Source organism: Nipponia nippon, unplaced genomic scaffold (assembly GCF_047370975.1).
Source record: "Nipponia nippon isolate SJK-2023a ecotype South Korea unplaced genomic scaffold, ASM4737097v1 scaffold_32, whole genome shotgun sequence".
NCBI lineage: Eukaryota > Metazoa > Chordata > Aves > Pelecaniformes > Threskiornithidae > Nipponia > Nipponia nippon.
The window spans coordinates 668,247-695,879 of NW_028262350.1; the positions used below are offsets into that span (position 1 = coordinate 668,247).

The window sequence follows — 27,633 nt, forward strand, 5'->3', positions numbered from 1 at the left end:
AATATGCTTTGGTATTAAGTGCAGCCTGGAAAACTGGGCTCAGGTGTTAATCTGCAGGTCAGGAGACTGCTGCTTGTGCAGTGCTCTCACCAGTGCAGTAGAACAATGTTCGTAGTTCCCTGCTGATGATCATTTTAATGGTACACCAGTCAGCAGGTCCTGAGAGTCTGAATGATTGGATTCTGTTCAGGGTTCTGCCACTAACTCCCTTGTACTGGGAGAGTGCCTCATGTCTGTTGCTTTAATTGCAAAGTACCTGTTTCAATCCCAGTATGATGGTGATTTATCTTTGAAAAGATCACCATTATCTTTAAATAGTATAATGAAAAGAGAAATTATTACTGTTCTTTTTTAGCTCCGAGTGCTCCAATTAACTGGCGACGAGGGAAACTGCTGGGCCAGGGTGCCTTTGGTCGTGTGTATTTGTGCTATGATGTGGACACGGGCAGAGAGCTTGCAGCTAAGCAGGTCCAGTTTGACCCAGAGAGTCCTGAAACAAGCAAGGTAATTCTCATTGCAGCTTCTAAAATTCGTGATGCAGATTGAGATCCTGTAAAGTGCCTGTATCTGTCTGTCCTCGAAAGCTGGCATCTTATTTCATTTGTACTAGGGTTTCAAGTCATGTGGAGAGGAATAGAAGTCATTTAAAAACTACTTTTCCATATTATTAACTTCAGCCTGAAACTAAAATCCATTTTCTGGCTTCATTTTTGGCTCTCCCTTCTCAGCTTTTTGGTTAGTTGCCAGGTTACTTGAGGAATACTAGACTGCCCTGTGTTCCTGGTTAGACATGGATGTGAATGAAACTAAACCCAGAAAAAGCAGGACTTTTTTCTTTTTTTTAAACAAAAAAGCTGCAGGCACTTGCAAAACCCACTTTCTGGGCTTATATGGTAGGCCCGTATCAAGTGTATTAATTACCGGTTTCTGCTTCTGAATTCTCTCTGTCCTCAAAACAAACTGAACTGTGGTGTGTAAATTAATCAAGGACAGTGGTGTGACAACGCATTAGAAACAGCGGAGGTGGGAAGGGGCACCTTGAAATTAGAGGATAGTATGCGCCTCCCTGCACAGTGGATGCAGGTGGAATGGCTGTTAGGTTCTTTGCTAGTGTTATAACAACGTGCCAGTTTCCCAATGTTGAACAAATTCACTTTGAGCTGGAATAACTGATCCGTGAAGATTCAATTATTCTGATTTTATATGGGATATTGGTGCCAAGATAAGTCCTAACTTGGTAAGTTGTAAGTTATACCATGTCTCTGTCATAAATCAGACAGTAACTCTAAGCTAAGGAAGAACAGGCTGGAATGTATTTTTGGTTCCACGCATCTCTGCAGCAGCCAGGTCCTTGCTCTTGAAGAGCTGCATCCTCTCCCAAAGCGAGAGAAGTGAACCTGGCACCTTCCAGTGGCAGGAGTGGAGGGAGTTAAGTGGGACTAATGTTGGGGAAACCACCATTCCTTTTTCCATAAATCCTCATGCTTCGGTGCCTTTGATGTTCATCCTGTTCATTCCCTGGATTCAGCAAGAACCTGATACTTTTCCTGGGCAACAAACATCTCTGATTCAGTCTGAAATTGTTGGATAGCCTTTTTGCCTTTGCACTATGATACCCTGTTGTCTGCGGCAGGAATAAAGCAGAGAATCAGTTTCGTGTGCGTAGCTGCAGAGTCTTTGAAGTAAATAAGAGAGGAAGCCGTTTCTAAGGTTGATTCAAATAAAATTATCAGTGTGAATCAGAATCAGGACTGGGTGACTAAAGAACTTAGAAACTCTTAGCACCTGTAGTCTTGCTCTCTAATGGGTTGAGGGTCCTACTGAAAGATTCCTAGGAATTCTGCAACTGTGTATTCAGAGCTTTTTCATAATTGAAATTAACGCTCACTGCCCTCAGCTTAGTGGTGAGAAGTAAGGTGGTATCTCTGTGCGTGAAGAATGCTTTCAACCAACTTGGCTAAAGCCATTCAGCTGACAGAATCAAGACAAGAAACAAAGTTTTTCTGGTACTAAATCCATATATGGCATTGCCTGTGTTCTAACTGTCAAAAGTGCTGCACCAATACTTCCCTATTTATTATACAGTAAGGATTAATATGAAGCATTGGTAACATTTGCCTTTCCCAAGAGACAGGTGAGCCAATGGCATGGATTAGACTTCTTCAGTGTAGTAGTGGCCTCATCCTTCAGCAGCATGGACAGATTTATTAGGATGGAATGTTTCCTGGGGCCGGAACCTTATTTTCTCCTTCAACATCCATAGGAAGTGAGTGCCCTGGAGTGTGAAATTCAGCTGCTGAAGAATCTCCAGCACGAACGTATTGTTCAGTATTACGGCTGCTTACGGGATCGAGCAGAGAAGACCTTGACCATCTTCATGGAGTACATGCCAGGGGTAAGAGCTGACATGAGCAGCACAGTTGCAGATCATAAAGTGAGATGGGTGGTTTTGTGAGTTGGTTTATTAGTTGTTGTAATTACCCTAACTATGTAATCCACCTTATGCCCTCTTAGGTGTGCCCCTTTCTCATATTGGCTTTATAATACCACCACATTCTTTTTATTTATGCCTAAACCACGTCTTTCGTTTTTTTCTTAGTGTCTTGTACTTGAAATACATTCTTTTCTTCAGTCTAAATTTGTTCTGACAATGTACTTCAGAGGACTTGGGCCAACTTGTAAATTGGGCTAACTGAATTAGCAGTCGTATAGTACAGCAAATTAGGCTAAAACTGACCCTGCAAAAAGGGAGACTTTTGACCTGGATCAGTGTGCTGAACTATTTTATTGCTTGTCTTCACAAACAGTTGTACCAGCACAGCTCAAGGATGGAGGAAGCAGACAGAACCTCCTTAAGCTATTTTTGCCGTAGAGCGTGTCCTTGCTGTTCTTAAAAGGGGCTTCCGAGGGCAAGATGCTGTGAGAGCCTCACAGAAGGGCTTTAGAAGAGGCCAGAATTCATTATTGTGCCGGTTGGGGGTATACACAGCCACAGCTCGTGGGAATTGAATGGAGGCTGCAAGATTTGTGGTTTGTCATTTCTTAGCCAATCCCTTCTGTTTGCTTTTGGTGCAGGGGTCAGTGAAAGACCAGCTGAAGGCGTATGGTGCTCTCACGGAAAACGTAACCCGGAAATACACTCGCCAGATTCTTGAGGGAGTCTCGTACCTTCACAGCAACATGATCGTGCACAGGGACATAAAGGGTGAGATCAGCTGGTGATTTATGTGTATGCCACGTGCTAAAGGAACTCTGAAAATAGAAGCCAAGGGTTAAGAATTCTGTATCCTGACTGGGGCTTCTGAATATTGCTTTGCTCAATTATCCCTTTTTGGTCTGACATCTGTGTGCAGGGCTTAGGGAAGGTTGTGTTCTGGGCTGGGTAAGGGAAGTTGGGCTGCTCTCTCTACAGGACCAAGCACAGCAGTTGGTTATAGTAAGGAAGACTGGAAGCCTCTAATTCTTAGGAACACTCCTCTGTAACTCCTCATCTTTCTCTCACACCCCAGCAAAATGAGGCTGAGTTGCCACCTGACTTTCACTGCACCCATGAGGCACGCTCATTTCCCTGTGGATTCCCTTCTGACTTCCTCTCTGCTTGCCCGAAGTAGCATTTCTCAGCTGGTAGGCATACCAGTTGCCATAAGAGCTCCATGCCTGCTCTTGACAGTCCTGCCTGCCTGAGGCTCTTGTGACTGCCCTGCCTGCTCTGTGTAAGAAAGAAACCTCTCATCTTCTGTGTACAGCCTCTGATTAGTCCTTAATCTTCCTCTTCCCAACATAACCCCATGGAGCCAGCCAGTCTCCTTAAGAGTTAATGTCAACAGATGCGGCAGACACCACACAAAGTTTTCTGTGCTCTAGAGAGACCAGGAGGGTTGCTTGCTGTCAGAAAAGTATCCTCTTGTTTCTGCCTGTAAATCTTCATTGCAGCCCCTCTAGGCTGGCAAAGGGAAATGAGCTGCTGATTCTTGAATAACACCTTGTATACTGCGCATGTGGTGCTCTTTGCCCAATGATTTCCTACCTGGTGGGTTATTCAGTAGTTTGCACCCATCTTCTAAGTCAAACTGTTAACTTGCCTCCACGGTGCTGGGTGGACACACTTGTTCTGAATTCAGCTCTTCCAGCGGGGACGTGATAAAGCTATCTCCCAGCACAAGTGCATTTTATTTGAGGGCAGAAGGAGTTCACATAGGCACGTACCAGATAATGGCAACACAGGGTTCTTGATCTTATTGCAGCTTTGGAGGAAGAATTGTTTTTGGTGTCTAAGCCTTAGTTTGTGTCCACATACAAGCTAAGCTCTTAAGTTTGCTTTTTTCCCTGGTGTTTCACATTCAGGACCTCTGACCAAGTAAAGTGGAGATTGACTTGTTTATTGTAGGAGTTCAAAGTGGTTTAATTAGCTACATCTGTTACCCAGCTGACCAGAAAGCAGTGGTTATACTCACCAAAGCAGCATCCCAATAAAGTCCTTTTCTGCACAGCTATGTACTATCTAAGCTGCTGGCCTGGGGGCCCTGCATAGGCTGTCTGAGCTGTTTACAGGCAATGTAACAATGATGGTGCTGACTCAGCTCTCGTTTCCCTTCCCCCTTCACTTCCTTGTGTTTTTCGCCTGAAGTTTATCCCATTTGCAGCCATTAGCAATTGGCTTGTCTACAGCCTGAAATAAAGAAATGATGTTTAGCAGGTCACCTGAGGCTTAATGGGGAAGAAGCCATACCATGAGCCTGGGTATTTCTGGGTTGGATATCAGCTCTGTAGGCTGCAGATCTGACAGCTGGATTGCATGAAAACAGCTGTCTCAATTCTTTGTTTTTTGTCCAGGAGCCAATATTCTCCGTGACTCTGCTGGGAATGTGAAGCTTGGGGACTTTGGGGCCAGCAAACGGCTGCAGACAATCTGTATGTCTGGAACAGGCATCCGCTCTGTCACTGGCACGCCATATTGGATGAGCCCAGAGGTGATCAGCGGAGAAGGCTATGGAAGAAAAGCAGACGTATGGTGAGGCTTTAACTTTCTGTCCATAGATCAACTTACAGCTTTTCTGGAGCAAGATAAGACACATACATTCTGTCGTCCATATATTCAAAATCAGATTTTGTCTGGATCAAAAGTTTAGGGCGAACTGAAGTAGTTGATTTGAACTCAAGACATGACCTGCTGCAGGCTGTGCTTTGCAGTGTCAACACACAACTGCTTGTTTAGTTTTTCAGGAACAATTTCCACTCGTTCCTCCCCTGAACTGATAGCTGATTTTCTATTTTCTGACTCTTTCTGGTGTGAGGTTTCCATCCTTCTTCTATTCCTTATAAGAGAGAATGAGGTTGTTTAGGGAGCCTCCATTCACTTTGTTATAAAATGAGAGGTACGCTTATAACACTGTGGAAATGAAAGGAACAGAATTTGAGTATGTTGACAGAGCTTTAAAGGAAAGATGCCCAAACCTGGAATAACACAAAAGATACAGGTCAGATCAGAGGTGATCTGAAGTATGCATGAATGGAAACTGTAGCCGTGCTATTATTGGCATAGCCAAGAAACAGCCTCTATCGAACAGAAAAAGCAAAATGGTCCTGTCTCAAAATGTTAGTTTGGGAGGCCTTAAAAAGGTGAGATTATAAAACTAAAGTAAATGACAGCGACAAGAGGTGTGTTTGTGTCTCCACAGTAAAGCAAGGCCTGTGCTGTTCCCTGTAAAGGCAGTGAGTGGAGACATAGCTGAAATTTGTCTCGTATGCAAAGAGTTAAGTTCTGCAGACTCTCCCGGTTGGGATGCTTGGGGAGAAAATGGAGCACGTGCCCTTCCCCCTGGGCTGATGCAGTTGTGGATTTCCTCTTGGTGCTGACATCGGTCCATTCCCATCAAAGAGACACTGCTGTTGGCTGGGCTCCAGTTCCTACAATCCCGATCGTTATTTAGGGGGGTCAGAATTTTCCAGTGCAGCGTTAGTCCCAGGGTGGGTGCGTATGGCCGAGAGGCTCAAAGACATAACAAATCTAGCCACCTGGCTTTCCGCCACTGCTGCAGGCCCCTCTCCATTTTTCTTTTTCCTAAATAGCAGAATATGTGAGCTATTTGTTATTGCTGGAGGGACTTGACATGAAAAACATTCCTGCTGTTTGCTGAATATCTTAAAGAAACCGGATCTGCTTAAACGGTATAAATCAGTCTAAACAATAATATATCCCTGCTTGCTCTTGAGCAAACCCCCAGCACTTCAGCACACATGGTTTGCATTTTCTGTACTCTCTTCTAGTAAGTCTTAAATGGCTGGAAACCAGTGTAAAACTTTCACGTTGGATTTTAAACCTTGTCAAGAAGTCATTTCTTGCATATTCACTGGATTTAATTCCTTTCCTTCCTTGTCTTGGCAATTGATGCAAGTCTGCCTCTGAAAATGTCTTTTCTTTGCTTTTCACTTCAAAAGAGAGTTTAGTTTAAAGGTAGAAGAGGCACTGTCACCTTTTTAATGCAATGATGTGATCAAAACACAGGACTGAATATTAGAAGTTCGCTAACTGCTTTTGCTTAATCTGTGGCCCGGAGGAAGCCATTAATCCTTTTTGAACAAAACCCAGTCACTGGAGTACTACAGAAACCCATCTTCCCTGTGAAAGTATTGGTATCACGCTTGCTTCGGAAAGGTGGCTCAGCCATGTCCATCCCCATCATCACGTTCTTGCCTTGAATTAGCCTGCAGAGCCCCGTTAACTTTACTGGTTTTGCCTTAACATGATGATGCATCTGCCCTGCTGGCGTTTTAACTTACTGTCTTCTCAGTTTGGAGCTGTTAAGACGTTAATTATTTTTGACTGTCTATGATGCTTAGTTTCTTGTGATGTGGAGATATTAGGGGTGCTTTTCCCACGGGGGCATTCTGAGGCCGTGCACTGAAAAGAGATTTTGCTGAAATGGCTTTGGGGAGTCACCCAGCTCTCATTCGCTGGCCCTTGGTTAAGAGGTATGCTTTCTCCCTTGCAACTCAGCAGGTGCCTTTGAGATACAACAGTAGCAGCAGCACCCGAAATACCGCTGTGGTCAAACGGGGCCTTCAGGGACCTCTCGCGTGCACCGCTTGTCCCCTGTTGTTAGTGAAAATGTTTACCGAGAGTAGAATTTGAGCAAAGGAGAGCTGGACAGATGGCACTTCGCAGTTCTCGGTGCAGTGAGAGCCACGGTGGAAACCAGCCTGCCTGTCTCCGCACTTCACTGCTAGCCTGACAGTAGTAAAAGCAGCGACGCTGGCAGGTCTGGCTCAGGATCTGTGCGCACATGGGGTTTGCTGAGCACAAAGCCATTTTATAACTGTTTTCGGAGCAGAGCTGTACCTTGATGTTGGCTGCTTGGAAGTTCTCTCCCAACACTGTGCATTATTGTGTGAGTCAATTCTCGCTTTTTTTCCCTGTCTCTTTTTCCAGGAGCCTCGGTTGTACTGTTGTGGAAATGCTGACAGAGAAACCACCCTGGGCAGAGTACGAAGCCATGGCAGCCATTTTCAAAATCGCTACCCAACCAACCAACCCCCAGCTCCCCTCTCACATATCAGAACATTGCCGGGACTTTCTAAAGCAGATCTTTGTGGAAGCCAGGCACAGACCCTCTGCTGAAGAGCTGCTCAGACATCAGTTTGCACAGCTCCAGTACTGAATTACCTCCCTTGCTAGCAGCTCCTGCTGGGCTTTCGGTGCCCCGTCTGGTCTAGTTGCAACTGCCCGTTGTGGTGCTGCATCTTCAAAATACCAACTCAGCTGTCCTAGTCCTTTGGGGAAGTTATGCCAAGGAACCTAGGGTCTGCTCTTGTGCCTGATACCTTTGTTTGCTGGACTAATGTTTATTCCACCGACAGCTGTCCAAACAGCGCTGCATTTTTGCCCTTGATGTGAAATTGCAGCTGGTCGCATGTTTTCTGCAGGCCCAAGAATGGGAATGTAAGAAGTGTCTCGCTGGTTGAACGTAGAAGAAATCTGAACCAAAGTGGGAACTGGAAGAGCTACACTCTTCAGAACAGAAACGTGCAGCAGCCGTCCAGACCAGCTGTCTGCGTGTGGGTCGCTGTTTTCCAGACTGCTAGGGCTTTAGAGGCATCTATAGTACATGAATCCAGCAAAAAGCCATGTGTCATTGAGCATGCGCTCGCTATATAATTATATATTTTTCTTCTTAAGTATTCAGCATCTGAAGGTGTTCAGAAAATATTGATTCAAAAGTATGTGAATAGTGTTATTTTATAATGAAACCATGGATTTGGGGTGGGGCGAGGGAGCTCTTTCTAGCTAAATGTGAGGATAATCAGAAAAGTTTCAGCAGAATGCAATCACTCCAGGGCCGAAGATAAGGGCACTCCCACTGACATTAGGAAATCCAGAGCTTGATTTCCAAGGGTTGATCTGTCCTAGCATTAAGATAGTGTCGGTTAGTTTGTGTCCTCGTAGCCAGCTTCATCTCCCTGAGACTGCTGGGTCTAAACAAAACCCTTCTGGAAGGGAGTTCTGCGGAACGGCTTTTGTTGCACCTATCATTTTGGCTGGTAACTTCTTACCCTCCCTTAAACCAAAGATAGTTCATCTGGTGCCCAGGAATTTACTTCAGGAAAAGCTTACGTGTTGCTTTGAGGACCTGGCCTAATGGAAAATCGAGTTTTTCACAGGGAGAATTTGCTGGACACTAGTTTTGCTTGTGCACAGTAAGTGAGAAGCAAGCTCAGCCCTTCAGTGTGTGTGTTTTGTTTTACAGGTGTGCAAATGTTCATTTAAGGTTTCCATAAAATATTAGGGTCCTACTTAAATAAGCTGTTGTATGAGTTAAGTCAGTGAACCAGAGAGAACATTTGTAATGCTAGCCTATTCTGAAATTAACTGGAGATCCCCATACAGGTCCCAGCAAAATGTATCCAAGTGATTTTGCATTGGCAGGGTACCCCTGCTCTGAGAGCCGCGTTCCTGCTGGCTCCTGGCCTCAAATACTGTGCGGTGACTGGGGCGCTAGTAGTCCTTATTTCACTCATAAAAGAGGAGCAGTTTTTAAGTGCTGGAGATTCGTGGAGTAATTATAAGTTATCTGTGTGAAATGAAACTAAGAAAAGCAAATGTATTATTAGCTAAAATATTGCTCTATAGAGCAACGCTAAAGGTGTTCTGCTCTTGTATGGGAAACCATATTAAGGGTCCACATGCCTCCACTCTTCCCCCCCAAAGAAAACTTGAAAATTGCTTTCATAACGCAGTAAAATTAACAGTTTTAAGTGAATGCTCATAGCAGGAAAAGGCAAGCTTTAATGAAACCATGACACATAATGTGTTTAATTAAAAGGGGAGAAAAAAAGAACCCTAAAAACCCCCAAACAACCAAAAGTCCTGAAAGTGTTTAACAATGTGAAGTGTTTTTTCTGTGCCAAACTCAGAGCAATGTGTAATCAGTGAAAGCAAGCTAGTGTTGGTTTCACTTTCAGGCTCTCCTGCACTACTACAAGGATGCACTGTTTAGGTTGCAGGCACTTAGGGGGATATCTTTTATGAAAGCCCTTGTTCCGTAATTTATTTAATTCTAGTGAGAGCACTTCTATTGATCTTTCCCAAACCTGGAACTTGACTCCAAATTGTCAAGGCACGTGGCCTGACTTCTGGCCTGCACTTCACTGTCGCTTGCACCGAAGGGAAGCGAGGGCATGACACCACTGCTCTGTTTTAGGGAGCTTTTTACACCACTTCGCTGTGGTGTAGGTGGCTGCGTATGCTACAGAGGAACGTGAAATCATTCCTGTAGTCGTGATGACAGACATAGGGTGGTCAGCACTCCTGTGGGGCCTGGTAGCACTCTTCAAGCCTTGCAACTAGCACCTAAATATACCAAAGATTGGAATCTTCTGTTCATCACACTTTACCCTGCAGACATACAGCAGCGATCAAGAGTGCAGTGATCCTGTCTGCGTAGGTTTCTCTCTACCCTTGGCTTGTCCTCACCAAATTGAGACCTTCTTCCGTGGTCTTTCCTTGCTATCCTACACATTGTGTTTTGGGAGAACAGGGCATGAGGAAATGGTGTAACTTTTAATGTTTCAAAGCAACTAAATCCTCAGGATCTGTTGTGGCTTTTACCTCATATGCATCATGGAAGGCTGTTCCAGAGCAGAGCAAAGAGCATCATGGCCTGATGGGCTCCGTCCTCTCCCCGCCAGAGCTTCTGGTCCTTCCCACCACCTATGCTGAAATGTGCCTACTCTGTGTATGCGCTTGTATTCCAGTCTGTGTTAATGACAGTAAATAGCAGTCGTACAGAGACAGAGAAGATGGGGTGCCAGCTTGGACTTCTTGTATTCTAGTACCTGACCCAATGCCACCCGTTCGGCACAGGAACAAGCCAAAGCATTACTTGTATGTTTGGAGATGCACTTTTATGAATGTAGTTTATATCGCTCTTTTTTAGCTCTTTTTACATCATGTAAACGGTGATGCCTCATACTTTTTTTTTTATTTATATCGTAAAAGATCATATTTGGTGATTTTTATATATATCGACTCGACTGTTACGGGGTAGGGGGGAGGATGGGAAATAAATTTGACGCCTTTATGAATTTAAAAAGGAAAAAAAGCAGCTGGTTTTGCAGAGAATTTGCTGATGGTTTATAATGAGTAGAGCCAAGCCGAAATGCGGTCTTTGTTTCCTCACAGCCTTGTTGATTATGGAAAAGGAAGATCTGGATTCCTAAGTCCGCTGCTACAGTGAATAAGCTTGGGGCCGACACTTATACTACAGTCTCTTAACACGGTCCTGGCAGAAAAAAGTTTCAAGTGGACATAAATGTAATTATGCCTCTAAATTGAATTACATCTGGCCTCTTTATCCTGGCAGAATTGGAAAAAACTGGGAATAAACTCATTTAGGGGAGAGTGGAGGAGGAGTGCCAGGCTAACAATAAGCTATTGTGTCCTTTCCAAATGTCATGTTGTGTTTCTGCTGTTCCTTCCAGGGAGAGATATACAGCGAATATTGAGTATTGGGATCCTCGATGGAAGGTGCTGCAGAAATGGAGAATATTCTGTTTGGAGAAAAATATCTTCCGGGAGTCTCATTATTCTGAAACTGAGCAGGCAAATGTCTGAGATTCCCATCAGAGAGGAACTTGGGGGAATGGGGGATTTGGCTGTCCCTGAGCTTGTTAGGAAACAAACTCTTGGCATTTTGGTCTTGGTGTGACGATTCTGTGCATTCCAGGTTATTTGCTTGTTCTCCAGTAAATCTGATCTTTGCCTATTCTAGTGGCGGGAGGTTGCAGCAATCTGGATTTTTTCGTATTTTTGGAGTAGTATTCCAAAGGACTTGAAGATGCTCCAAACAGTTCCCTTTGCCATTAATTACCAAAACAAATTGACCGAGAGGGAAATTGGTTCCTGCTCAGGTGACTCATGTTATTTCCAAGTGCCCAGAGAGCCAGGGTAACTTGTGGAACCTCAGTAAATATGTATCCCTGCTGTACACGCTTTCTTGGTAGGCAAAGGCCAGATCCTTGGAGCTGTACAGGGGGGCTGAATGAGATCCCAGTGACTGGTGCTTAGGTTAATAGCTGCTGGATGGAAGGGTTTTATATATTTGAATACGTACAGCCTGTGGCTGTCACCTTGGTACCTGCCCTTGGAGCTGGGAGTATTCAGTCTGTCTTTAATTTTCAGAAAAAAAATAGCTGTCCTCTGTGGTTCACTGGCATTTGGGCTTCAGGTCTTTAAACCCCAGCCTTGTTCAGGAGCAAATCTCACTGAGCAGCTCTGAATGCCCCAGGCAGAAAAGGTAGGTGTGCCTAGGGGGCAGCTCAGAAATGAAGAAAAGGACTTTATTATCTGTCAACACCTGTCTAACAAACTGCAGAGCAGGGAGAAATTGCTTTAACCTGGATTGTGCAGAAGACCTTGAACCAGTAGTCTATATATACCGACCGGGGGCTTGCAGTGCAAAGCCAGGCCAATGTATCGTTTTATTTACAATAAAATTATCCTTTATATGAAAGCCTTTTTTGGTGGTTGTTTGCAATACAGTGTCTCTTACTTCCTGTGTAAGTGGTACCTCGAGGCAAGTGAATAAGGCAACTAACTAGTTTTCCTTCTAACCAAGGACCTTAACTGAAGGAGGAAATTTTTCCTTTCAGGAATTTATTCTTGGGGACAGAAGGAGAAGTGTCCTATTTGTGAAGCACTGCGTCTTGGATCAGGTAAGTGTGTGTCCTCTACAAGGCTAACTCTGAGGAGGGTCACGTTCATCCATTCTCACTCTTTGAGGAGAGCGGTAGAATGGCTCCGTGTCTAAAACCAGCAACATCTTCATTTTCCCTTGCAGGAGAGTACCTGGACTGGTTTATTGGCTCTTCATGCGGAGATTCTACTGATGGGGAGCAGGAGCTGAGGTTTGCATTTGGATTTTGCTGTGGCGGTGAGTTCTTTACTCCAGGTCGTGGTCTGTAAATGCTCCTGATTCATCAGCGCTTAACAGGGTAGATGGTCATGGGGTGGGGAGAAGGCAGTCGGTAACGAGCCCGGGAGGAGACGGTCCGTAGGATAATGTCTGCTTCCCTGCTGTGTTTTGTGTCAGCTGGGAACTCTCTAGGGAATACCCCAGAGTAGCTTGCGAAGCGGGGAACTCCAGCTCTAGCTTGTGAATCTCAGGCTCCTTGAAAATATATTTATTCTAAATACCTGGAAACAGTTACAGGTTCCTGAATTGTTTCTTGTTTGAATGTGTTGTCTAGTCATTTTAGAAAGCAAAAATTTTGAGAAGTAAGGCCTGTGGACTTAGACAAATGAGCTCCCTTCCAGAACTGGAGCCCCCCAGCAGAAGTGGAGGAATCTGGATAGTCTTGTGTTGAGCGTACGAGGGATTCGGGACAGGATAAGTTGCGCTGTCCCAGAGTAGGGCAAGGGAATGGGTAACCACATGTCCGAATATTTTCAGGCTTTATTTTTTTTCCAGCAAACTGTCTTAGGAAAGGACAAAAATAGTGCTTCTATAAAGTTCGTCTACACTACTTGCTGAAATGCTCATTTTTTCCTGGTAGTGCCCTGTCTGTTTATGCAGCTCCTGCTCTTCGGTGTCAGAGTCACTGAAGCAGTGGTTTGAATGCCACCACGGTCCCTTGAGATGCTGGCCTACCTGGGCCCTAGCCACAGCCTTCCCTCTAATCGCCTTTTCCCAGGCTGTGGTATAGCTAGTTGCTATGTCAATTAAATACCGAAATATTTGTTTGTGTAAAATATGCACAAATAAGAATAAGCGGGTTAACAAGCTGATGCAATAGAAAGCCCTGCACATGAAACAAGCACATGCGTGGCACTTGTGTGCTGTTCCAGAACAGATGAGAACCAGACAAGTGAAGTTGTCCCAGAACAAAAATGTCTTGTGGAACCAGAAATAACCGCTGCTTCCTGACCCCCTTCTTGTGTGGGTTAGAACCTGACAGGAAAGAATTAAAAAATAGGGATAGGGAGCTTGATAAAGGTAGACATAGAAGGAAAACTGACAATGCGACTAGGTACAGGAGGGACAGGAAAGAACTAAAAATAGGACAGCAAACTAGATACACGTAGACATGGAAATAAAATTTTAAAAGCCAAGGGATTAAGACAGGAAAGAATTAAAAAATAGCGACAGCAAGCTAACCAAATGAGGACAGACAGAAAATTCAAAAGGTGAGGGCACTAAGGAAATAAAGTAGTGAACTGGATAAAAGTAGACATAGAAAGAACATTTTAAAAGTGATGGGCATTGAGAAGAAAAAAGTAAAAAATAGGGACAGCGAATTTAATAAATGGAAACTCTGAGCGATCCTGAGGAGTCCTAACAGGGCTCGGGCATCGCTGCAGGCATCCTCGAGGGGATGCAGGTGGAGACAACGCTGAGGGCATCAGTGAGGGTCTCCAAAAGGGGCGGGAGGAAAGCGGGGGGTCCTGAGGGGGCAGCAGGGCCTCCGGGGCACAGCAGCAGCTTCAGGAGGTTCTGGGCAGAGCACAGAGAGCTGGAGAGAGCGAGAGGACCCTCAAGGGCTCGGTGGCACGGTGGCTGCCTCGCGGGGCTTCCAAGGGAACTGGGGGGTCAAAGGGGGATTCTGGAACTGGAAGAGGCTGCGGGGCACAGGGAAGGTTTCAGGAAAGCTCCCGCGCACGCCAGCCAGATCCTGCGGGGCCTGGAGGGGCGAGGGGGTGCCCCGGGAGGAGGCCTGAGCCGGGTGCGGAGGTCCCGGGGGAGGCCGGGTGTCATTAGGTGGCGCCTGAACAGAGGGCGAGCGGCTGCGCCGGGGACCAGCCGTCAGCTCGGGCAGAGCAGGGCAGCGAGCGGGGCTCCCTCCCAACGCTGCGCCTGCGAGCGGCGCGGAAGCAGCAGCACGGCGTCCCTGGGTCCCCGCCTCAGGGGAGGGAAGGGCAGGGGAGCGCCGCCAGCAGCTGACGCGAGGGGCCGGGAGCCCCTCGAGGTCCTGGCGCTCCGGCGGGCTCCTCGCACGCAGCCACAACGCACCTGAGCGCGGCGGTGCCGGGGGAAAGTGCAGGCAAGCCCGCGGCCCTGCGGCCCTGCGGCCCGGCGCTGAGGCGCGCACAGCCGGACCGCCGCGGGGCAGCGCAGCTGGAACTGCAGCTCCCGGCCCGCCGCGGAGCGCGGCCAAGCGCGCTCGCCGCCGGCACCGTCACGGGGCGCACCGAGGCCGGCAGGAGAAAACGGCCCGGCCCCCGCCCGCCCCGCGGGAGGGCTCCATCCCCCGGCGGGCCGCGCGGCACGGGACAGCCGGCCCCGCCCCCCGGCACGCACCGGCACCCACGTGACAGCGGCCCCCGGTCCGGCCGCGGCCCGCCGCTCCCGCGGAGCTCGGCTCCGAGCGCCGGCCTCCCCCGCCCCGCCGCGGCCCTCCCGCCCCGCCGCCGCCTCGGAGCGCTCGGGCCCTCGGCCCGCAGCCGCGGCCGTGGAGAACCCGCAGCCGGGGGAGGGTCCGCTCCCACCCGGTTTCCAGTTCGGGGCCTGAGCCGCCCCCCGCCCGCCCGCGGCTCTGCAGCCCGGGGCCCCGGGGGTCCTCCCGCGGCCGCGCTAGGCTGGCTACAGCCACGCTCCTCCTCCTCGCCCTCCTGCCTCTCCGGGCACCCCCTTGTGTCACCTGGCTTGTAAGAGTTCGCTTTCCTACTCCTTTGCCCTTCTCCTCCAGAGCAGTAACGGTACCGGCGTCAGGAGGTGCGGTACCGGTGTCAGGAGGTGCGCGCCAGAGCCCTCGCTCTCGGGACAACAGCTCTGTGCTTCGCGCCGCAGGAACGGAGCCGCAGGGCGCGCGCTGAGCTGACCGACTCACGGGAATCCTTGAGACCCGAGGTGGACGCAATTTTATTTTATACTGATTCTGGCCTTTCTGAAGGGCGGGAAGAGTCGTCACCCATCAAGACTTCACGCTGTCACCTAAATATCCCGTACTAATACATTTAATACATGAGAGTACAGATTTCAGCACATATATAATGTTGAAACTAACCAAGAACAACAACAAGCAAATCCTGCGCTCTGTGCAAAACACCAATTTCCAGTTTCACACCGTAGGCAGGAAATCAAAAGCAAGAAATGGCGATTTATGCAAGCCAAGCCATCCCTGGCTTGGATATATCACTTCACCTCTCTGTTGTAGTCATCCAGGCATGCGTTGCCAACTGATACGGCCACAGCAACCCCTTGTAAATTTGACTGAATTCTGTTCAGGTAACAAGAGCAGGATTTGATCCTTCTGTTGGGGAGTGCTAGTGCTAAGCACCCTACATGCTCGAACGTTGCATTTTACAAAACAGCAAGTTCTGATGACGCTTGCTCACTACAACCGGAAAAAAAGACCCCTTTCACAGACCAAGATGGGCAGCAGAACAGCTGAATAGTAGCGCGATTATTCTGAAGTGTAGAACCCCAGGAAATCCAAGAAACTCAAAGTCCAGTTCTCGCCCTTTCCTGATGATCAGTAAGGCAAACAGCAGTTTCAGTTATGCAAGATTTGTTTTAAAACCAGAGGAGCATTTTTCTCTCTCGTTCAAGGCCAGTCACTTAGAAAAAGCTGTGTGACACTTTAAAGAGATACTGAATACCAAAATACCAACATCTCTCTGTAAATCGTCACGGACATCTTTTGGGGCATTTCTACAGATAAGGTTGCCATATTCCAGGGATGCTGATCTAAAATATTCATTCAAAAAGGGAAAGTAAATCACCATTATTAGCAGAAGCACTTTGAGAGAATGCTCCATTAGGCTCAGAAACATGGAAGCCCTCTCTCCGCCGCAGACTTAACGTTACAGACCTGTGCTGCCTTTTCGTTCAGTATCTTAATATAGTTATGTTAAAACAGAGTTCTACCCTGCAATAAATTGCATATTATTATAAATGTCAAATCTACAAAATTAATGAGAATCACACATAAATGGAGAAGGCAAATGTAACAAAAAAAAGAGCAACATCAAAGACCCTCACCATTCATTAGTAGAACTCTTGCGATGTGTACATACTATTGTCCATTGCTGTAATGACCGAGCGTCATCTAGCACTTTGCTTTTATTTACTTCTGAGGAGTCTCCAGACTAAAATTTGATGAAGCTGAGGTATGAGACATGACAGACCATTGAGCTGAGCTACTGACCTCGAGTTCCCTTCACAGCGAGCGGTGATACGGTTGTTAAAATGCAAGGTCCAATCCACCTGATCGAATGCTGGGGTCTAATTCTGGACAGGATAAATGATCCTCATGTTTACGAGAGCTCGTGTGAGTCAGATGACACAAACGGCTATCGCAAACCGCTTCCTTCATCTGAATGACAACGAACGAGATTCTGGGGGCACGGAGCTGGCATGCCGCAATCGCTGAGCCGGAAGGCCATGTGCCACTCGGCTGCATGGGAAGGCCACCTTCCGACAGCGTCACCAGGAGGACTGGACTACGACCGAGCAGCATCACAGATTCTTCCCGTGTTCTGCCGCCCTATACGTCAGGAACAGTCCAAGATGAGCTGCACAAAATGGTGTTTCAGCTGGTTTTACACCCTTTTTGGCTTGATCTCTGAGCATTTCACTCTGCAGCTAAGGATCTGGTCCTTGCTTCGTGAAAAAGCATCTGCGTATATAGAAGACAATGTAGATTTGCAACGAGCATGCCGATAAACATCATTAGGGCAGCGATCTCTTTGGCACGACAGTCTAACCTCATGGCCCCTCAAAGTCCTATTATGCTACCTAAGCTGGATCTGTACTGAACAATTACACAAAAAGAATCATTCTTCCCGAAAGTGGCGAAACCAAATTATGACTTTACTGTAAGACAACTCTTTCAGGTCAGCAGTCTCAAATGCAGTTTATCAGCAAAAATTCCTGTTGCTTCTGCTCTTAAGAGAGGCGATCGGAGTTCATTTTTCGAAGTTTGGCAGGAAAATTATCTTCCAGTTTCATCTCTAGAGCACACATACTTGGAGGGTTCTTCTGTAACTCAAGATCACCGGTAGACTGAGTCAAAGCCTCGGCATTTGTTTTTAAGGCTTTCAGCTGCATCCTGTCATCACTGTCTGCACCATCAGAGATGGGACTTATTTCTTGAATTTTCAAGAGATCTCCAGTACTGCAAGTCTTCTGTGTGTTACTGGAACTCGTTCTCAGGGCTCTTCTTGGAAGCTCTTCCTTTCTCGAGCTAATCTTCTGAAGTTTAAAAGGGAGCTTGTTTTTCTCTCCTGCAATATCAACACAGTCAAGTGAACAAAGCTGTTCTCTTCTGGTTTTGTTATTATCGACAGGAGTATTCAAAGGAGATGACAGGGACAGGTTTTCTTCTTGCTCTTTAGCACTGTAAGGAGGAGTGGGGACTTCAAACGTAGCATGAAACTGAGAATAATCGACACGGAAAAAGCCATCTTCTAGGGACATTACCGGGAGGAATCTGTGACCCCAAAGAACTTCATCTTCTGTATACGAGGTCCTAGCTTGACACGTCATTCCTGCAGAAAGAGAGACAAGAGCATGACATTCTAATATGAGCAAGCAGACTGGCATATGGAACAAAAAATACAAGGTAAGGCTGATGGATAAAAATGAACTGTAGCCTGTAAGCTAACAAATTTATAGATTATAAAATGAAGTGACTGTTCCTAGCCAATCTCCCGACAGTCAATGGAGTGCCTCTGACTGATTGACTAGATTTTTATGCAAATATTGGATTAAATATTGCAGACTCACACCAAGCAAACAGCTTTTGATAAAAGTAAAACATAAAACTAAGACAGTATTAGCTCGCTAGCAACAACAATCTTGCAGTTTGTATGTAATACTGTTTCTTGAAAGTCACCTTGGGAGAAAGAACCGTTGCTTGGCAGAGGCTTACAGAATTCTCTGGCAAAGATCGGGTGTGGAGGGAGCCAAAGCCAAATGAAAAATTTAATCTTCCATTCCTTCTATAGGCTACACTACTTTTTCTCCAAATAGTATGTCAAGACAAAAGCTGTGCAGAGACACTGCAGCTGTCTGCCACACTCAGAGACAGGTACCGCTGTAAAGCTTGTTCCGCTCGGTGCAAACATGCATCGTTGGCAGTATTTACACGTGTGAACTGACAGCTAAAATGTGTTCCAACCAGGCCAACAAATCTGCTACAATCTCAGCACAACTGTGCCCGTGATAATTAATCCAAATAGCCCAGGCGAGTGGAACTTCCCATCATGGTACTCTTCAGAGACAGAATTAGCAGTCAGTAAGCCCAAACGCTGATTTGCTCTCCGGTTACTGCTACATTAATTCTCAGACAAGTGTAAAATGTTTCCCGTGCGGTACCCGGTTAGGTAATTGCATGAAGCGCAGCTATGAAGGCATGCTTCACTAAGATACATCGTTCAGCTGCGGGATGAGAAGAGGCTCCTGTGGGGATCTAAGGGTTGCCGCACTTGATGTGAAAGCGTTCTGCCCCGGCGGACTGCGTGTTTGTGCTTGCTTAGGGCTCAGTCCGGCACGTGGACAGTGATCTCTCAGTTCTGTTTCCCGTCCGGCGTGAGATGACTGCACTTGGCTGCACCAAAAGGACGTTACTGTTTCTCAGGCAGGAACCGGGCAACCAGTAATCTTGTTGAAAGAAGGATGGAAAATGCTCCTTGATTAATCAAAGTTTAATAAATCCCCAAAAGAAAGGAGAGGAAGATCCGAATATCGATGAACCTACTGAATGATCTGGACTTTGAAGAGTACGTGTGGATCCTCGATGCAGAGCTTCTTACGTAACCACAGCGCATTGTCACAGGATTCATAAAACAATTACATCCTCAAAAGACAAGGCCACAAAGTCAGCTGTCATCCAGACAACACCGTGTCAGAATTAAAAAAAAAAAAGTTAAAAAAACCCAACCCCCCTGCTCATATTTGCCGCTAACCACATGTTCCTACAGTCTTTGCAACTATATGGTCTGTATTTGTACTGCAAAACTGGATTTGTTATTTTGCATTCAGTGTAATGCAAGCTAGGCTGAAAGCGATTTTGCAGCACTGGCAACTTTTAAAGTCCAACGTTCTTTCGGAGTGGTGGTCCTTAAAACAGGCGTCTCACAAGGGTGTTGTACTCCTCTCTGTGCCGTGCTCAAAGAGCGGCAGGGCGCATCTCTTCTTGGATGTACTGGCCACTTCGGGCCTGGGTAACGCGGAGCCCTGTGGGAAGGGAGGTCGCCTCTTGGCTGGTAAAGGCCGCTGGAGCTCTGCAGCATAGGCAGGATATTCTGGAGCATCCAGGAGTAGCATCCTGAAAGGATTAACAGCTGCCTCGGCAAAAATATCAGGACTGAAAACAAAGACTAGGAATTAGAGCATGCGTGTTATTCTAAATCTTACCGGTCGTCTCAACGATTCCTTCAAGGATGACAACGATTTCAAACTGCTCGCTTCTTAGTGATCTTTGTGAGAGACAAAAAAAGGGGCTCTTTGAGTTAATTTCATGACAGATGGTTAATGGGGAAACTAAAAACAGCTGGTCAGCTCCAGTTCCAAATCCAACATCCAGTTCACACTGGTCTAGCGGCAGAAATTCTCCCTCCGGTGTCTGTCGGGACTAAAGATGAAAAGATGATTTAGTAATCACCGTGTGAGGCAAAACATGAAAAGCAATGCAATGAAGTTAAACCTGCCTCTTTCATAACATCATCGTCTACACATTAGGTCTGGGGTTTTCATAACGGAGATATAAATAATGCTAAATACTGTAAGGCTACTATATATGTCCGGTTTCGACTTTTCTTATCATGCCACTAGGTCTCACCACCACCTACAAACTTTACTATGATACATGTATATATATTTTGACAGAAACGTTGGGTACCACACTGCACGCCTTATAACGGACGTTCTCCATGAACATCCTGCCGCAAAAGTTCCCGTTAACGAGAACAAAATCTACAAGCCAGGCACATTTTAATCCATTGCCTGAATTCATGTTTTGTTATTTTTATATGTTATTAATTTTTGTTTGGCAGACACTGCGATGTACTAACTCAAAGGTAAGCATCATGGTAATTGTACAGTACGTCTGGTAAGTGACATTTCCACAAAACCATCTGAATCGATATTAACAATGCTATCATCCCTTCCCAGTTTGCATGTACCGCCCACTGTATGTTGATCTTAATAATGAACTTATGATCATTATTAAGCTAAGTGCCCCGGATTTATTCACGTCATTTCACGGGTCCAATACAAATACCGATATGATAGCTTCCCCCGCCCCATAGTGTTCCCCTCAAATTTTCCCGGTATTCGAAGCATAACTAAAATTACATCAGTTGGCCAGGCAGTTCCTCAGCTGATTGATTTAAAAGGTCTCTGGTGGAAATTGCCCATTAAAATTAAAAGCTTTGCAGAACCTATTTAAAATCCTATTTAAAATCCTTTCTGCTTATTGTTTGATTAGAAAGCACTTAACTCTTTAAGAAGCTGACTCCTGATTATAAATGATAGATTATTCCATAGTTACTAAACATTTTTAACTGTGTTGCATTGGTATTGACAAATGCATTGGTTCCATTCCTTGGAAACTCCATCCATTAGTCCTGAGAGCAAGCCGAAGCTAGCGGTTTTGCCGTTGACTTAGGTCTGATTGGTATTTTAAGAAAGTTCCTGCCTTTAAAAAACAATCCCTAAGCAACTAGTGTACCTTCAGATTGTCTCTCCACTTCACCTGTATCTTAAAAATGCTGAATTTTTAATTGCCTGGTATTTACTGGTGAGTACATAACCAGTTAGGTAGCTGGTAAAGTACAGCTCCTCATTAAATACAATGCATTATTTCATTTATGTGCTATGTGTCTGTCTTTCAGCAGAGGAGAAAAAAAAAATCTTCCTATCTAAATAACCAAGTTCTCCCTTACACAAGAGTCAGTTTCTCCACTGCTGAGGAGGACAGGGAAAATATCAGCCGATTGCTTGTAAAAGCATTCTCATGGGTTATTTGTGCTTCGAAACGTAAAAGACAGCACTATAAAATAAAAGCGATCAAAACCGCTACTACGTAGCAATCTCTTATATGCAAAGGTATAATCAAACTACTGCAAAAACGCCCTTTCTCTTTTCCTGAGGGACCTGCAGAACTACGCTGTAGACGACGTCACTGCTGTTGTTGCCTGGCTACTGTTCTTCCAGCGGGTGCACGCATCGGTTGGCAACGCGTGATCTTTGCTCCAAGGTAACAAGGCTCAACATGAGCTGGACGAACCAACGTCTAAACCTCAAATTTTCCCCAAGTTTTATCAAATACAATTACCTAGACAAAGATGTGCACATTTGCACAAACCGCTGCCTGAATGACTTAAGAACTGTTTCATCTACAAACCATTTTTCTCTGTGGAAGAGTCTTCGATCAAATCCACTCAATAGTAAACAAATCCAGCGAGGATGATTAGAGGTAACAGATCTGGGAGAAAGCAAAAGGTTGTTTGAGGTATTCGGTATCTTACATACAGGACTGATTTATGCGGGGCATGGGGAATTTTTAAAAGAAACGTATTTGTTAAATAAAAAGAAATTAACCTGAATGAAGATAGCTTAATAGCCCTAACGTGTTAAGACTCCTAGCCAGCGAGCTTTGTTGCACGTATGTAGCTTTACTCAAAGGATCACAAAACAGGGCAGAGGACTGTGAGCTGTCAGCAGGAAGTTTGGAAGGAACACTGGTGATTTTTTATTTTGACCGCCCACGTAACACAAAGCCAAATAAATTCTGCAGATTAATACATGCTTGAACAAGGGCACAATTACTTAGAAATACCCCAGCTTTCATTTTCACTGTGGCCAGAGATGGAGAATGCAAAGGTCCAGATGAGCTGCTCCAAAGGTTCATTGCCTCGCAGCTAAGAAAAAAAAAAGACTCCTCTGTGTTTGGATTTTTCCACCTTTAACTCTCCGCCACTGGGTCTTTGTTTTGTTTCCTAGTACTAGGCAGACTTCCATTGCATCATCACTTGGTCTGGTTTTGTGTCTGACCAAACATTTTATGCCCTTCCAGTCTTCGCTCCTGTCCTTAATTCATTCTTGGCGCTTTTCTAAACCCTGTTGTTTATGCACATCCTTCTTTAACTGGACACAATGCAGTTTTATTATTGTTAACCTTCTTTCAGTTCACTTGTTTAGAAAACTCACATAATTATCTTTTGATACCCAGGTGGACTAATTAAGCATTGGCATAGAAAACGCGGGATGCAAAAGACAGACGACCATCGAGCTTGATACTGCAGTACGTTATAGAGAAACGCATGAATCTAGAAGATGCTAAACTGGTAAGTGTTAATCTGCCACACAGTACTGCAGCATTTTCAGTTCTGGTATTTGAGAGGAAAACCCTGATCTCGCCTCTCTGCATTTCTGCCCCACCCTTAGACTAGCAGCTTGCAAGAACCTTGTTATATATTACATTACTGAAATAATATGAACTTGTTACTTTGATACCGCTGTTAAAGAATTGTATGGGTTTGGGTAGCGACGCTATACCTGGAGCTCTGGCTTAGCTAATGCCCAGGATGACTGCTACTTTTTAATATAGTCCGGTTGCCCCAAGCTGTAAATGCGACCGGAGTGAGCTGAGCTTGTTCAGACCGGAGAGGAGAAGGCGTAGGAGGGAGCTGACAGCGACCTTCCAAAACCTCAGAGGAAGGTAATCAAGAAGATGGAGCCAGGCTCTTTGCAGCAGTGCATAGCGGGAGCAAGAGAGACAACAGGCGTAAGCTGAAACAAGAGAAGTTCGGACTGGACTGAAGAAAAACTTTTCCATCGTGAGGACAGTTAAGCAGTGGAAAAGCTTGCCCAGCAAGGCTGTGCAGTCCTTGTCCTTAGAGGTTTCCAAAACGAGACTGGAAGCAGCCAAGAGCAACCTGGTCTGACCTGCTAGCTCACCACGCTTGGAGCAGGAGGCTGGACTAGAGACCTCCCAAGATCCTTCCAATCTCAACGATTCTGCGATATTAAAGAACATATCGTTTGCACTTTATGCACGTGCCCAGTTTATCAAGTTATTGAGATCACAATATAACGGGTCTTCTTACTTATTTGCAATGCCTGTCATCTGCCATCTGCGAACTTTCTGTTACAATTTTGTTTGCTTTCAGCTTATTCAAAGCTGTTAATAAGTACAGCTCAAAGAATAGGTGCCTGCTGGTCATAACCCAAAGCGGACTGGCTCTATGGCTACTATGCTTCACAACTCTGTTTTTAAAACTATTGCTTAGCACATGTCAAAAACAGGCTACGATGATTTTACATTCCTCAGCTTTCTGAATCAAAACGTCCTACGCTACCAGCTGAAACACTTTACAGACCACTTTACACACCAACACTATCATGTTTATCAGTGACATATGTAGTCCCATCAAGAGAAGATAAAAATAGATATCATAACTAATTTAAAAAAAAAATCAATGCTAATGCCGTACGGCGGATGCCGGTTGCTGCTGCTGTCACCAGATCACTTAGGCGCACTAGTGAGGTCCAGGAATTAAGAGGCAGAAGAATACAGTTCACCGTGACACTGAAAAGGTCAAGACCTGGAAATGCCCGTTCTCAGCAGCTAGTTCTAACGAGCTGCTTTCTACTTCTTGCCCCAGGAGTTTGCTTTTTCCTGCTTCTAGAGTGCTCAATGTAAATTAGAAAGACTCAGGTTTCTGGAAAAGCTTTTGCTGAAACATGCACACTTAGCCTTGTAACTCTGTTTTCCAAACTCTCCACAGATCAGTCCAAAAAGGGCCCCAGACTTCTCCAGGACATCACTATGCCATGCTGCTGGGCAGACCCCTGGACCAAAAAAAAAAGCCAGCACAATGTGGTGGCACCGCTGTAATCCACTGAATATCCTAGGGCATTTATCACACTTTCAGTAAATGCCATTCAGACAGACTTAGATTGGTGTACTTTCTTTACCAGCGTAAATCCTCGGGGCCCCATTGGTCCCACCGAAACACTATGTTCACTACTAAATATGGCTCCTATCTCAAGTACAAAAGTGCGATAAGACATATTTCTTCGCATTCTTTCACTGTGACACAAGTAAAAAGAATTCTAGCTATCTAATCGGGTGCAGGAGAAGTGTAGCAAGATCAGCTGTCAACAGCACTGCATGAAGCACAGTGGAGAGAGCACAAATCACAAAAAGGCAGAATTCGCTAAAGATGAATGGTAAGCGAGTTCCAGCACCTTCACCATAAGTTTACAGGACAGACGAAGCTACTCGAAAGCAGCCGACGTAAATTTGCACGCTGCCGGAACGGCCGCTCTGGCTGCTGGAGCGGCGTGTCTGTGCAAGGGGCACCGCAACGAACTGAGGAGGCTTTACAGAAAGACACGGGAACTAATACCACGCCTCGTCACGAGGACTGAGCGGGGCAGCTAGTGCACAAACATGCACTTTTAAACTTCCCGTGTCCATAGCTTATATTTGCCAAAGGTCGCAAAGCAGCTTGAAGACAAGTCGTGGGCATGATGATCGTTCAAAAGAAATCAAGTATTACTCACTGATTCGTTGCCTAGTCTATGAAACAGCTATCACAAGATGAATTGGTCAAGCAGGTCCATCAAATGTCCTCGTGTTTTCTGTCCCGATCATCTGCATACCAGCCTCGTGTACCACAAGAATTATCAGCAGAAAGCTCACCAGGTTGTGTGTTTGGTGTCTTATTTCAAAAGAAGTTTATAGCGAATTCCTATCACTGTAAAAACACAACTGTGACACCGCTTTTATTCCACTTTGACTTGCATTCTGTCTTGGATGATGGACAGAATTAAATACCTCAGAGGTGGCTTTCTGCTAATTTTTAACAGCTAGAGATCAACAGAAATCGTGGTTTAGCTGGCTTTCCGATTTCTACAAAAATTGCTCCATTGTAACTCCTGACAGCTTGTTCCCATATATATATTCAACCTCTTTTCGAATCTTAGCAGATTCTCCATTTTAAATGGTATTCTGTGGCAAGAAAAATTAACAGCTCAGTCAAGCGTTCTGCACAGAACAGAAGGAAATCAGCCTTTTGCATTTACCATTGTCCCATCACCTACTGCATCATGCTTGGTTCCGCAGATTATTGAAATGGCCAAACAGTTGCTCCAAAGAGAGGATCACCATAGAGAATATAGAACATTTACAACATTCAAATATGATATTCTGAAATTAATGTCGTCGCTGGGATCCAGCTTCTGATGCTCCCCATCAAGCACGCTCCCGTGACAAGACGTAGCTGCTATGAGCTGCTGTGGTGCCTCGTCTCGGCATGCCGCACGCAGCGTTCTCCTTCCGTTCTACTCCTGCCCGATGCCTCTTCCAGGCTTCCATGCCTGCCAAACTCCACTGTCTCCTGATGATTTCTTTTTTTTTGTTATGATCTCCTTCGAATCCCAGTTTTCTTGCATTCTGAATTACGCTGACCATTGTCAGTGATGAATAGACAGATATTGGTGACAATCAAAGGGCCTTTCCACTAAAGCACCTGCACAATCCCGCTGAAATGCCGGGAGGCGACTGGCTGGAACCACGGGGTAAGGAACTGCAAGTGAAAGCTCCCCCGGGGAAGAGGAGATCAAGGTTGATCTTTGTCCTAATTTAACGTCACCACAAAACGGGTATAATCGATTTGTTCTTCCCAGCCGTCACCTGCCAAGGGGCATGTCTTAGTAGCCCTCCCTGCAGCTCTCCTGTACCCTGACACATCCATCCTTCCTGACCAAATCAGGTTCCTGCCAGCCTCGCAGTCCCCTGGAATGCTCCTGGGGGCTCTCCCGAGACTGCCTTTTCCCCTGCGCCCGCTTGGTTCTTTCATGGCTGCCACTATGGGCAGCCATGGCCATTTTTTCCGAAGCCCTTCATACCACCCCGGCCACGTCCTCTCGCCCACATGCCAAGGGACAGGGCGGCTGCCCCTGGGGCAGGGCAGAGCCCACCAGCAGCAGCAGGGGCTGGACAGGACAGCCCCATGCCACCCGCACTATGGGCACGTGGTTGCGCCTGGCCCGCGTCCTGCCCGCGTCGCCCACCGCAACGCAGCCGCCCATCCCGCCCGCTGTCGCACCAGGCCTCACCTTGATCAGCTTGCAGCGGATCTGGGCAGACACCATGTGGCTGTTGCGGAGGTTGCCGACACGGAACATGAGGCAGAGCTTGCCATCCCGCTGCGAGACGACCGCGGCGCGGCTGAACATGAGGGTCTCGGCTCGCTTCTTGGGCTGGGACATCTTGATGAACATGCAGCCAATGAGGAACGCGTCGACGATGGAGCCCAGCAGCGACTGGAAGAGGAAGAGCACGATGCCCTCGGGGCAGCGCTCGGTAATGTAGCGGTGCCCGTAGCCAATGGTGGCCTCGGTCTCTATGAAGAAGAGGAAGGCGGAGGGGAAGTTGTAGACGTTGGCCACGCAGGGGCTGTAGGTGTCGTCGTGGGCCCGGTGCAGGTCACCCCGCAGGTAGGCGATGCCCCACCACATGGAGGCCATGACCAGCCAGGCCACCGTGTAGGTCAGCAGGAAGATGAGCAGGTTCCAGCGCCACTTCAGGTCCACCAGCGTGGTGAAGAGGTCGGAGAGGTAGCGGCTGCTCTCGCCGCCCAGGTTGCCGTGCTGCACGTTGCAGCGCCCGTTCTTGTCCACGAAGCGCTGCCGCTCTCTGCGGGCGCCGCCGCGGGCCGGGCCCACCGCCCGGTACTCGTCCCCGAACTTCCTGCGCACCGCGGACATGCTGCCGGCGCCCGCGGCCCGCGCCAGGGGCGGCCCGAGCCAGCACGCGCAGCCGGCGGGCGCGGCGCCGGTGGGCGGGAGCGGGGCGGAGCTCGCCGGGGGCCGGGGCGGGCGCGGGGCCGGGGCCGGGGCGGGGGCGGGGGCGGGGGCGGGGGCCGGTGCCGAGCCCCGGCGGCGGGGGCTCTCTGCGCCGCTTGCGGTCGGGGCCGCGTTCCGCGCTCGGAGACCCCCGGGCGGGGACCAAGGGCTCCCTCCCGCACGTCGCTCGGCGTCACGGTGCCCGTCACGGCCCGGCGGCACCGCCGCGCCTCGGCCGCCCGGGACCGCGCCGAGCCGCGGCGGAGGGGCCGCGCCGGCGGCAGCGCCGGGGATGGCGGGCGGAGCGGGGATGGCGGGCGGAGCGGGGATGGCGGGC

The 27,633-nt window shown here is 47.1% G+C and overlaps 2 protein-coding genes across 9 annotated transcripts in view; one reads left to right on the top strand and one right to left on the bottom strand.

Annotated features, from left to right (window-relative positions):
* Positions 1-27,633, top strand: part of MAP3K3 (mitogen-activated protein kinase kinase kinase 3) — a 58,956-nt gene that overhangs the window by 28,234 nt on the left and 3,089 nt on the right. For 2 of the 8 annotated variants that reach the window (XM_087769945.1, XM_087769946.1), the window contains exons 13-17: positions 356-504; positions 2,264-2,395; positions 3,076-3,205; positions 4,834-5,011; positions 7,430-12,002. In XM_087769945.1, coding sequence (XP_087626071.1) covers positions 356-504; positions 2,264-2,395; positions 3,076-3,205; positions 4,834-5,011; positions 7,430-7,658 — 818 coding nt within the window. In that variant the 3' untranslated portion in view covers positions 7,659-12,002. Of the gene's footprint in view, positions 1-355; positions 505-2,263; positions 2,396-3,075; positions 3,206-4,833; positions 5,012-7,429; positions 12,003-12,147; positions 12,211-12,335; positions 12,429-15,180; positions 15,319-20,324; positions 20,516-21,589; positions 21,697-22,671; positions 22,787-23,049; positions 23,466-24,229; positions 24,593-27,633 lie in introns of those variants that run through there. The other 6 variants (XR_015707442.1, XR_015707441.1, XR_015707443.1 and 3 more) reach the window with 6 other exon arrangements.
* On the bottom strand, positions 15,433-27,280 carry LOC104009951 (G protein-activated inward rectifier potassium channel 1). The gene is made up of 3 exons (XM_009461991.2): positions 26,568-27,280; positions 19,854-20,070; positions 15,433-17,983 (listed from the first exon to the last, which is right to left on the bottom strand). The coding sequence occupies exons 1-3, from the start codon at positions 27,216-27,218 to the stop codon at positions 17,382-17,384; spliced, it is 1,470 nt and encodes a 489-aa protein (XP_009460266.2). The 5' UTR covers positions 27,219-27,280; the 3' UTR covers positions 15,433-17,381.